We start from the raw sequence: 13,599 nt of genomic DNA on the forward strand, positions 1-13,599 counted from the left end.
AGATGAGGTCTTATCAACGCTCGGTACAGAAGTACAATAACTTGCTTGTCTCTGCTCGTCCAAGTATTTTTCAACAACCAAGTCAGTTGATGAACTGATTTAGCTACTTTTGCAATGTGCCCCCCCCCCTTCAACTCCCTATCCACCAACACTCCCAAATCCCCGGCGTCAATCTCCTGGAGTACAGTTCCATCGATGTGATATACTGCTGCTAATCTTTTCACCCCAAAATGCAAAACCTTATATTTTTCCACATTAAATTGACATCCATTGTCAATTTAATGTGGAAAAATATAAGAATGTCAAAATTTTGACATTCTGAGCATTCACTATTGCTCTACCTAACTTTGCATCATCCACAAACAGATGCACAGTTCCTCTCAGATCCTTTCCTATATCGTTAATGAACAAGTTAAACAGTAGCGGTCCAAGAACAGAACCCTGCAACACAAGCAGTCTTTTGGACTATTCCTGAATAAACCACTCTGATATCTCTCCAGTCACCCTCTTATCCATCTCGCCAACCCTATATCCATTCTCATATGCTGCAGTTTACTGATCAGCGTTCCATGTGGTATTCTGTCAAAGGCCTTAGCAAGGTCCAGTAGAATCACTGTAAACCCATTACTCTTATCCAGTTCAGCCGTCACTGTGTTATAGGTGTCCGAGGCATGATCTACCCTTCACAAAACTATGTTGTCTCCCATACAGCATCCCATTTATCTATCCAATCCTGTATTCTTCTCTTGACTAATTTCTCCAAGACCTTGACAACGATTCCTGATATGCTAATCGGTCGGTAATTTACAACAGCAGTCTTGGAACCTCCTTTATGCAGTGGAACTATTTTCCTCTCTTTCCACCCCCTCAGGACTAACCCAGACCCGAGACTCAAATTAAACAAAATGGTCAAGGGTACTGACAATTCTTTAGCCGCTTCACGTACGATACGAGCTGGTATACCATCCAATCCCACAGATGTAATGACATTGAGGTTTTGTAATAGACTACCGATCTCCACTTCATTCACCACAATTCCCATATAATCTATTGGGTCATTTATTTCTGCAATGTCATCACCTGGATGATATATTTTTGCAAAGGTGCTCGCTTAATAATTCGACTATATCAACTGATTCGGTTGCCTCGCTACCATCAGCATTCTTTAAAATCATTCTGCCATATACGTTTTTTCTTTTACTTGCAACATATCAAAAAAACTGTTTGGGATTCTCTTTAGCCTGCATGGCCAATGTTCTTTCATAATCTTTTTTTGCTTTTCTTACCACACTCGTTACCCTTCTGGCTTGCGCTTTATACCGTTCATGTGCCTGCCAGTCACCTTTCTCCTTAAATTCCCTCCATAGTTGTTTCTTTTTTTGCAGCTCAAGCTTAGTGTTATTCATCCATTTAACCCCTACTTGATTTATTAGTCTAACTCTAGGTATACAGTCAGCCATTGCCTCCTGCAAACACTTCCTAACTGCCTCCCATGCACTATCAACATCTAGCCCTTGCAGTTTTACATGCCATGGCACTGAACCAATTAAACTCCTAAGCTTGTCATACTTACCAGCCCAATAATTCCATGTACCCTGTCTTAATTGTAAATTCCACACCTGTAGCCACCTCCCAAGTCAAGACCCTATGATCACTCTCACCAATTGGTGGCAACGTGGTGTATCTAAGCCTTAGTCCACCTACACCATCCATGTCATAGCAGTCCAACCTTTTGTAAATGAGCTCTTAATTAAAAAAAAAATTCTAGCAACATGATGAAAGCTTAGACGCAAGTTGGAATTGTATTTTAGAAGAAATAATGTTAAAGACAAATTCTTGATTTCTTAAAACCACAGATACATGTAACAATGCTAAGATAATAAAGATATAGAAACTGAGCATTTCTATATCTACCTTAGTATTATTTCAGCTTTAGTTACAAGATGCAATGGGAGTGCAAGATTAATTTAATCAGTAACAAAATGAAAGAAAGAAAAATAAAAATACCTCCTGAACAATAACCGGAATTGTTGCTTCACTTATAACTGTAATCACTGAATTAAAACACTGCATCTCATTATTCCCATTAGTCTTCTGTACTGCTTCTCCATACAGCTGGGCCAGCCAGTGGCAGAAAGCTTTAATAGTAGCAAGTGTTTGGGCATGCCTATAAAGAAAATTAACTGTTTTTGTAAAAAAAAAAAAAATTTCACTTTTTAATCGTATTCTGCAATTTTCCTACATGAAAAGTTTTACTTTTGTCTCTAATTAGAGTGCAGAATCCTAGAAGTTCTAATCTAAAGGATATTTAAAGTAGAAAAAAATGTACAGAGAGAGAGAGAATATAAATGTACAGAGAAAGGAGGTAAGTGATGTCTGGGCAGTTTCTTAAGAAATGTACTGAAAGGTAAGAATTCCTAATCATTTGTAAATATAATTCTGTTTACATCATCTTAAATTGAAAAATACTATTTGGTTTCTGGAACAGGGTTCTGTTTATCTAATCAGTTTAGTCCAAGAGAATGTTTTATAAGTTTCTATCTTTTGTGAATGATCAACATAAAAATAACAATAAAAATAACTGAAACTTTATGAAGTTACAAATTACAACAAGGTTTGCTTATTTTTGTTTCAGTTAACTTAAACTAGTTTGTGTTATAGTGCCACTTTTAATTCCCCATTTACTTACTGACTACTCAGTACTAATAAGCAAATGTAATCTAATTCTCATCCATATCAGTTTGACTACCTCACTAAAATTTTAATTGTCAAACTGGAACCTAGATAAGCAGTTTGGTAAAAGATTAGTGATAAAAATAAAGACAAATTCAAATGCAATGCTTACTGAGAAGCAACATTAAAAAATGGATTTGCATGATGTTTGCATGCAAAATAAGATTTTTAAACTTGCTTTCTGTTTACCAAGAAGACAATAAGATTAAAGTGTATAATAATTATTGTCAAACTTAACCAGTTAGTGATCATTACTTTAAAATTAATTCAAGGTGTTTCATGATTATAGAAGTAAACTGTTAGGCTTTAAATAAAGACCAAACTTAAACATCATAATATTCTACACAGTTTAGTTTCACTAGAGCAAACATGCTCACTATACCGCCAAGAAGTACCAAACAAAGCTCCACACAATGCTATAAGGAATTTTCTTAGCATAACTATTTATTATAAGAAACTACTCTGCAGTCCCTACAAGTTTGCTATAGTGAGAGTCAACTGTATTCAAAATAAAATATGCAATATAATGCCCTAAGTATTAAACCACTCATTCAAAAAATGTGAACAGAATGAGAAATAAATGACCTGAGATTTAAAGTCAAAAAGTAGAAAAATCTTGGCAATAAATTAATACAGCTGAAATCTACAGAGATGGATATATACATATAAACAGATGACAAGTAACTGACACATTTAAAGAAAGCAACCAAGTCTCTTTCCAAAGTAAATCTAATTTTGTTGTACAAGATAAAAGTCAGCACAGGTAAAAAAAGATCATAAAATACATTTCATTATAAACTGAAAGACAAATACTTGAGGTGGGAGTAAGATGCTTCTGCCTATCTGTTGAGCATTTCAAGATTAAACAGCTACAATTTGCAGATTATATTTAAGAATTCCAATTAGAAGAATCCCACATTAAAAAAAATATATAGCAATAGGTACAATGCATGATGGAATCAAGACATAACACAGAAAACATCATCAGCTCCAGAAAAACAAAATCTTTGTTAAAAATTCTTAATAGAAAATATAACTATTAATAATTAATGCAGTCCTTTCTGAGATATTGAAAGAAATTCAAGTTGTGTTCTTATTTGAATACTATTCAAATACTACTGTTCCTTCAGCAAAGGATCTACAACTGACAATGCTGCAACACCTGCTCACTCACATTTTGATAATGTAACACCAGAATGTAACTTGTTTAGCATTTGCGCAATAAAATATAATCCTGAAATCAACTGGTTCCCACAGACATAAGAAACAGAATTAAAAATAAAGTGAAAATGAAATAAGATTAGTGGTGATATTGGATGAATGCAAAAACAGATCCTATTATTTGTCAGTTGCTTCTCTGTGTTTCTTCTTTCCTATTACCTTTTCAATACTCCATTAATGTTCAGTAGCAACTTTTAGTAACAATTTTGTAAGTTTTTTTTTTTTTTTTTAAATTAGAACTAGGTCTTAACTTTTTTAAAAAATTGATTTTATAAAATTTTATAACTATTATTCAAGGTAATTAATGCAGTCCTTACTGGGATATTGAAAGAAATTCAAGTCGTGGAGTTCTTATTTTTGAATAATAGTTCTTGCTGTTCCTTCAGCAAGAACTATTATTCAAATCAACTGTCCCTAAAGATGAAATAAACAGCTGCCCATAATTTCATAAATGTTTTCAGATTTTTTTTTTTTTTTTTTTTGCATTATTTGATTAATCACACACATTTCAACACCATGTTCTACCAGCTTCTTCAGGGAAATATAAACCAAGAATATAAAAATAAGCTGTTTATTTATTTTTTTTTTATTTCCCTCTAAACCGTTATTCCTTTTTGTATTTATTTTCATCTATGCGATGTTTGTAATATTGAGATTATCTCCACTCTTACATATTATCATTTAGGTTTTATTTTTTCATGTATCATAAAGCTATTTTATTACAATTTTATCATACTACTCTGATAACTGAGGAGTATACTGAGCTCAGCACAATGGTATCAGTTGCTGAATGGGAAGAATATTAACAGTGCATGGGGAAGAATTTAAAAAACACTTAAATGATGCAATATCAGAATGTGTCTCGAGAGTGTGAAGAATAAATAGAGCAGGAGTAAAATGGATGTGCAATCTTTTTAAGCAAGAGATTTGTAAAAAAAAAAGGATGATGTCCGTCATGAAAGTTACCAGAACAGTCACAACTGTTGTATGGAAAACTAAGTCTGAGTATGAAAAGAAACTGACTCTGCAAGCTTAAGATAATCCCCAAAGACTTCTATTGATATGCTGCAAGTAAAAGAAAGAATGAATATGGAAGAACAACTCTACTGAATGCAGATGATGTGATGGGAACAGATGCAGAAGAGGTTGTTCAACTAATGAGTGCCCATTTTGCTAAAAGCTATCAAGTGTATGCAACATTAAGTTCACTGCTACCTCTTCACTAGATGAAGAAACTCAGGTGTATGAAGAAGAGGTATTGGAGCTATTGCAAACTGAATAAGAATTCTTTTAGCACAGGTGCTAAAAGAGTACCCAGCTGAACTGGCTATTCCTTTGACCAGGCTATATAACTTGAGTCCCAGAACAGGGAAGATTCTGCAGGAGTAGAAAAAATATATGGTAATCCCACTGCACAAGTGTGGTGCAAAGATCGATATATCCAACTATCGAATAATCAGTATCTCAGGAGTGGTGGTGGTGAAGATTTAGGAAAAATCAGTTAGGGCTCACATTCAGAAATGAGTTAACAATCTCCAATAGGTTTACTAAGGGAACATTTTAGCAACTTGCTCACATTCTATAATAATGTTACAAATGAACTAGACAAGAGAATGGATACACCATGATACTTTTGGATTGTGCTAAGACTTTTGACAGAATATACATGGAAGACTGTTGCATAAGTTGGAGAATATGGGTTTGGATTATAAAATATTAGCATGGATGAGGATGGATGACTGATATGATAAAGTGGTATATGGGGGAGTGCAAGTCTGCAAGATTTAAGGTAACCAGTGGTGTACCACAAGAATCAGTCCTTGGTCTACTGTTATTCAATATGTACATTAATGACATTGGGAAGGATTTGATAGGCGATACAGCTATTTGCTGATGATGCAAAGATACAAAGATCAGGAATGCTACTGATATGCATTACTTGCTGAATGATTTGAACAAGTTGGAATTGTGGGCATGAAAAAATGGATGTCAGTTCAATGACAATAAATATCCAATATCATAATATATTGGTGTTAATAGATAAGAAGTTGAAGTTCAGGGGCCAATGTATACAACTCAAAAGATAACTGCAATTCTGAAACAAACTGACATGTAAAGATAAGGATTCATTTTGCCTTTTTACAAGGCCTTGATAAGACCTCAACTGGAACTATTGTCTGTAGGTCTGGTCTCCTGAGTTTCCATTGTGATTCTGATACAGGGCAGAGAGTGCAAAGGAGAGTACTGAAAATGATATCAGGATTGTGTAATACTGATTATGAAAACAGATTGAGAATTTGTAGACTGGAGACACTAGCAAATAGGAGAAAGAGAGGGTGATATGATTGAGACTTATAAACTTCTGAAATGGTCATATCATACAGGATTTCAGTTGGAGTATTTCATTTTATAGAGGGTTGGATAAGGACAAGAGGGCATCCTTGGAAACTGAGAATGAATGCTGCTAAAAAGGGGGTGAGGACTAGATTTCTCTCTCATAGTGGTATATGACTGGAATGGATAGCCATTGGATATGCAAACAGTGTGAATGAATTCAAGAATAAGTATGATAGCTGGTGAGTGTAGTATAATCTCTCGAGTCCCGGACGTCACTCTTAACAATAATAACATATATTTTTATTCAAAGTAATTAAGGAGACTGCAAATATAACATTACGAATATCACTACGCAGATTCAACTGATGTCAAGAAAGAATAACAGTAGTTGACATATAGCATAAAGTGTACAAACCAATTAAAAAGAAGTACAATTTTAATTAGTTTCTCGATGAAGAGATACCAGCATCGTGGTGAAATACATTAGTCACAAAAATTTTGGTGAACTTAGGTCATCATGCATTTATATACTATTAATTAGATATAACTAACTTTTCAGCAGAGTAGGTACAAAAATAGATTCTAATGCAACCAATTTAGCTTAATATTACAGATAAATTAATTCAATAAAATCAAGTTACTCAGGAACTCTACATCAGTTTGAATCACCAACTTGGCCAGTATCTCTGCTCTCCAAACAGGCTGCATGTGAATCTCACCATGGCTGGATGTTTGGGATTTCTTAAGTGGTAGATGATTTTCACTACGAAATGTGAGACCACTGTCTTGCATAATTACTGCAATGTGGAAGTGAATAATAATAATAAAAAAAAACATGTTTGGTCTTTAGAGTACAGTTCCTGGATCACTCGTGCCCAAAGCAGTTCACATTAGTACTAATATGAACTATTTCCTTTACTGCTCCTACTCCAAGAGTATGCTTAACGTGATCCGTTTTTATTTTTCCAATAATATAAAACCATCCACAAAAGGCTACAAACCTATAGTACATTAGTAGTATGGGCTAAGGAGTAGATAACCCAGAATTCTGCTCTGGAGACCATACGAAGATTTTTCAAACCACCTTCAAGCCACCAATAAACAGGATAGCAGTCTCACACTCTTCTCCTATGAAATTCATCTATTATCTAAAGACATTTGCAAAGATTCATGCTTATGATGGGATTGAGCAGCCTATGGCCTGTTGGTCAGAAAGTGAACAACTATCCACTTGATCAGCCAGGCCATATTCGAGAAATAAATATCAAGTAAGTATACATTTAACATGTTTAGTAATTAATTTCAAATTTATTACTTATTAATCTGTGTATAAATACAAAATCAAAAAATTAAATAAAGGTGACATAATTAACAGATATTAAATTTATTCCTTCAACTTAATTTTACTCAAATGACAGTCACCACTTTTAGCAGTCAATTCAAAAAACAATCCTTTAAGATCTCACTTTTAAAGCGAGTATGAATTACATTCCATTATCTATGTCTTAAAATTTATGCATTTAAACTGCATTATTTAATTCATGAAAATTCACTATATTTAAATTACTAAAAGAAACCATGACTTACCTATTTACATGTTTTTCAACATATCTCTAGAAATAAATAAAATCCAGTTTTTGCCTGAAATCTGAAAATATATACTACTGTCAGTATAAACTGGAACTGCTTCTCTTTCAAACAGCAGCACATCCTACCCGCTTTCTCCTCTGGGTACTGTGCACATGCTCAAAACCCACAGAAGAAAACATACCTGCATAGAGCAGCAAAATACCTTTCAAAGATTTTTTTTTTTTATATATATATAATTCCTTTCACAATCATGTTTTAGTTTTCTTTTCTTTAATATAAAGGGAAAAAAAATAAAAACTGTAATAGAGAGTACAGATTTAATTATAAACCTTACCAGCAATAAATCTACAATGTAAAAATTGCCTGTTTATTAAAATGTGTGTGATTTTATCCTCATTCAAAACAGTACTTGAGTATATCATAATTAAGTGCAATTTTCATAAGGTTTCATGAACTCGCTTATCCTCACTGAAGAGAATCACACACAGGATAATTCCACACTACCTACCACAAACTTTAAAGGCATAATCTGTATTTTAAAACTACCAAAAGGTCCTAGTAAACACAGTCTGGAAGCTCTGCAATTCCAAGATGCAGCCCTTTGTAACTGCAGAATGAACATGCAACAACATGCAAAGCAAAGGGATGTTACTCAATCATGTGACTCTAAACAAGAATCACATGCAAGACACGACTGGAATTATATTCAGTCTAATTGGCTCGCTCTAATCAAGTGGCAGCTGCTATTTGTTTCAGTGTTTTAAAGTCATACACTGATGTTTTGCAAAAGGAGGGCAAATTCACATTTACTGAATTGTTTGATATGCACTTTTTTTCATCGACAACACATCAGCAATATAAAGAGGCTTTCCCTGGTTGAATTCATTCTCTTGAATGTTCGCTCATCACTGCCTTTCTGAGTACAACATGGGTTTTGCAAATGAAATGAATGAGGTGGGCGGGGGAGGGAAAGAAGAACCAGGAGAAAAACAAAAACGAGAAAGCAGCATGGAATCTATAAGTTTGCATGTGAGGGGTTGCAGTGGAAGAGGGTGTCTCCCAAACAGTTATGTGAAGGATCTGCATGATTTTCATGCAGGATCCTTTACAAGTTCAAGCACTTTTAGCAGATCATCCCTTGGTACTTTGTCAGGTTTCCACAAGAATTTATGTGGGAACAATGATTTCTCTCATGTGCTTTTTTTCCAGGATGAATTTTTCCAATATACGTTCACTATGATATTTTTAACTATCACAGCAATCACATGTGAGCCAATCAAACTCACATGCAGATATTTAGTCAAGACATCAGTAGCAATTATGCAATGTATGAGAAGGGAACTTTTGAGATACATTAACAAAGCTACAATTTTTGTCGAAACAGGCTTACAGGATCTTTGTACTGTGACCTCTTGCAAAATGTAAAAAGCATCTTTCATAATGTGCTTGATGTTCCCATGAAACATGTAAGATAACGTATGATGGAGATCTATCGCACCTCAGTTGCCAGGACTAAGAGTACCTCAGTTTTCATGACAGGTTAACTGGCTCAAATCCTGTGAATCTGGTCACCTGGCTTAAATCCTGTCAATTTTTATTTGTAGGATCATTTGAAATCAAGGTACATGCACTGCCATCAGACAACAAGCCAGGAAAACCTTCAAGTGAAGCTGTCAATAGTGAGACATCTAAACAGCTGGGTGGTTGATGATTTTTTGAATATTTGTTGTATGCTTATTAAGCTATATAGTTTCTTTCAAAAATGGGACTAATGCTTATTTCTTGACATCTTGCATTCCAGGTTGTCAGTATTCGTGTTTTAACTGCAAGAACTATATCATAGAAATACACTATGATACATCTCTGGCTTCTGGAATTATGTTTATTGACTTTTTTTTTTTTTTTTTTTTCAGTTTTCAAGGCAAAGAATATACCTTTAAATATTATGACAAGGGTTTGGAATCACCCTGAATATATTTAATACAACAATAATTTTCTTATAAAATCTGCAATTTAAGAAAATGCATATTTACACATAAGTAAAGAAACTGATTATTTTATGAGTCATTCAATTCATCGTGATCATTCACTTTTTCACAGCATTTCCCCTCCTTTATATTTGTATGCTACAAACATAACAGAAGGGAAATGCAATAGCATTTATATCTAAGAGAATGCATGAAAAAAACAAATTACTATAAACTTGTGATAGCTGACATTTTCTTAGTCATCTCTTCCAAATGATAAAAGATAAATGCTCTACAGTATAGATTGTGTGGTTAGATATGCATTACTGTAATAACATAACAATGAACTTACCTGTAGAAACACTGATAGCAGAAAAAAGACAAAGAGGAAGACCAAAATATAAGATACAATAATATCTTATCATTGAAAGAATTTTCTTCGTGTAGCACAGTCATAAAATGGAACATTTACACACTATATGATTGTAGTGTTTTGACCAGCTTTTCTCATAACACCTGTCATATGCTTTTCTCAGATCTAAAAGATTTAAATACAGATCCTTGTGCTATTTTCATGATTTCTTAACTATTTGTCTCATTTCATCTTTTCATTTTACCCTCTTTTACCTTGCGGTGTCAAAGGTTTATTAATCATCAGACCTCAAGCCGTTCACAGGATAAGGTAGTCAGCCCTATGCCCCGGTTATCCTATGTCCTGTAGTGTTGAGTTCTCAAGGCCGGTTTGCTTGCTTTGTGGGATGAAAAAACCCCCCAGGATAAACTGGGGGGGGACCCTACTGTCCACTCCCAAGACCAGCTAACTTGGCTATGGCTGAGGAAAATCTTTCAGCTCCTCACGCCACCGACGGGAATCGAACCTAGGATACTCTTTCCCCAGGCATATGGTTGCGAAGCGCACAGCCACTAGGCTAACCACGTGGAATTTGCCTTATTTTTTTTGTCAATTATTTGTCTTAAAGTGAGAATCCAATCTTGACAACCTGTGTTTGGTCTGAACCCAGCTTGTTCTTCTGCAATATTTTCTTCAATTTTTCTTAGCTTTTTCTCAAGCAGGCTTATAGCATAAATCTTACTTTGAACACTCAATGAAATCCCTCTAATTCTTAAACTCAGTTCCATTTTACTTTTTATAGATCGGTAGTTAAGAGCTCTACTCCAATTATGTGGAATTCAATCTTCTGACTATGCCTTCTGTACTTAATATGTACTCCTGATTGCATTCCATTCACTTCTCGTTTCATTTTTAAGTCTTTCAAAACTCCAAACTTCTAGTATATTTATCTTCAATTTTCATATCACATTTATTATCTGATTACTTTTACAATATTCACTTCTCCATTTATAAAATTGTCCAATAGTCTCAAGAACATTTTGCTACCTTCCAGATATTTAACTTCTATGTTCTTATCAAGGTCTTTGATACAGTAGGAAGTGCCTTAGAATACAAAAAGATCCTATAAATCTGGAGTCTTGACAGATAAGACTAATCAGGAGGAAAACTGTTGATAGCAAGTTTGTAATGATAACTCTTTCATATGTACTATAATAATATCCTGTATGACCCCTGAAGGAACATATCAGGAGTTGGATGATGATATACAGGAATTTTATACTAATGAATGTTTTTTCATCACTGAATATGAGTCCTTTGGAAATCACACTAATGACTAATTTCATGATAAGCTTAAAGGTGACTTTTTTTTTTTAGGAGTTTCTGACCTTGCAGTGGTCAAATAATTCTTTAGTGTTGCAGAAGGTGATTTAGTGCCTTTTTTAATGCTTTGTCAGTAATAATTAAATTTTTCATGTAGTACTCTCATAATTATCAGAATACAGTCAATAAACAGGGTTTTCAACCCTGTGACAGATCTTAAAAAGTAAATTTCTTGGCCTAACAGTACAGAGAGTTCTCTATAACAATCAGCATAAATATAAAGCATGAGTAAAGACAGAAAAAAGAAGACATGATAGAAAGGAGCAGCAGGTGGCATATGGCCAATAGAACACAACAGAGCAGCATGTAACAGAGAAGAAAAAGACAAAAGATCAAAAGGAAAACAAGAAGGGATCAGAATACTGGCCTCTCTAGTGATCAGTGTTCTTAGAATGACTTACATGTAGAAGGCCAAAAGAAAGTGCTGTCCTACATAATCTGGATCCATTTTATAGAGAACTATTCAGAAGAACTAATTTATTCAACCCTTACTTCAGTCAATGTACAACTTAGTCAATGTTTTTCTGCATATCCAAAATTGTGCTCATGCAAGCAGAACCACTCTTAGTGGTTCTGCTTGCATGTGTCTACATCAGTGACTAAATGTGTAGCTAATTTTGTGCATCTATCAGTAATTATTATTATACAGGGTAATTCATAAGTCATGAAAGGATTTAAACAATTAATAACTTTATTTCTTAATTATTTTTATTCTTATTTTTATTTATTTATTTTTTTGTTATAATGAAATGAGGAACCTGGAGATTTTTTTTTTATTTTATTAGTTAGGAAAAACAACTCGAAAACGCAACTCAAAGCTATATAACAGAAAGGCGACCTCCACATAGCCTTTAAAGGAATGTGGAAAACCGACGAGGGGTTCAGACCCACTGTCCAATCCTCACCTTAGGTATCTACCTGGATACTGAATGAACGAGGATGGGCTTACAATTTGGACGACCAAAATGCATTCTTATTGGCTTAAACCAAAATACAGAATGATGGTACAACGTGACTGAATTTCATGCCGGTTAAACAAGGTCTCCCGTTGTTATTGCCAGGGAACCAGGGCAAACAGCGAAAAGTCGGCTACTGGAACAAATCCTAAAACACACTGCAACTCAACATCACCGGAGTTCAAGATCAGTGCTATTAACATAAGAAGCCTGAATGGTAAAGAAATGGAGCTAGGTGAGGAATTGGATAAGTACCAGATCAACATAATAGAGGTGACAAACAAAACAAAGACAAAAACTGGTGAGATCTTTCTAAGCAATAAATACAAAATGTTATATTCAGGCAATGACAATCGAGGAAAATGAGTAGCCATAATGTTGGAGGCTTAATGGATTTTTTTTTTTTTACAACACTCAGTAAGGATTAAAAGAGAATTTAATACTTCCTATATTTCGTCCTAGTCACTAGGACATCTATGGGGATTACAAAAACAACTAATGTAACATGAACACAAATATCATATAATACTAAGCCCAACCACGTGGGTGACACTAAAGTCTTATCTGGGCGGAGCGCCCTCTAAGGGCAGTTGTAGGTGGCCTGGAATGAAAGGTGGGACCTCTGGTGATGTGTTTCCCAAATCTTCGGAAGTTTAATGCAACCGGATTTATTAAGATTTGGTTGATTTCTGAGAGCTGCTGCTTCTAAGAATAGTTTCTTGAATTTGCTGTGGAGCATGGTGGTTTTCTTCCATGATACCCTGTGGGTGGTGTCCAAGACATGGTCAGCCAAGCCTGAATGAGTTGTGTTTACAGATGTAAGATGCGTTCCTCCAGGCAGATGGATGCTGATCTGCCTGTCTGTCCAAAGTATGCCAGCTTACAGGAACAGGGTACTTTGTAAACTACAGGCAGAGAGAGAGAGAGAGAGAGAGAGAGAGGAGGGAGCTGATCTTTCGTAGAACGGATAAGGTTAGCAAGTTCGCAGTGGGGCTTATATGCTGTGTAAGTTGTACTTTTTTAGAATCTTGGCTATTTTTTTCGGATGTGCCACAGATGT

The 13,599-nt window shown here is 34.7% G+C and overlaps 1 protein-coding gene across 2 annotated transcripts in view; it reads right to left on the reverse strand.

Annotated features, from left to right (window-relative positions):
* The window catches only part of ebo (exportin ellipsoid body open), a 292,683-nt gene that overhangs the window by 97,700 nt on the left and 181,384 nt on the right, over window positions 1–13,599 (reverse strand). For both annotated transcript variants that reach the window (XM_090415530.1, XM_090415531.1), the window contains one exon: window positions 2,008–2,167. In XM_090415530.1, coding sequence (XP_090271656.1) covers window positions 2,008–2,167 — 160 coding nt within the window. The remainder of the gene's footprint in view (window positions 1–2,007; window positions 2,168–13,599) is intronic.

This window comes from Typopeltis vanoorti, chromosome 3 (assembly GCF_054136105.1).
Source record: "Typopeltis vanoorti isolate ZY-2024b chromosome 3, IOZ_Tvanoo_1.0, whole genome shotgun sequence".
In the NCBI taxonomy this organism is placed as follows: Eukaryota; Metazoa; Arthropoda; class Arachnida; order Uropygi; family Thelyphonidae; genus Typopeltis; species Typopeltis vanoorti.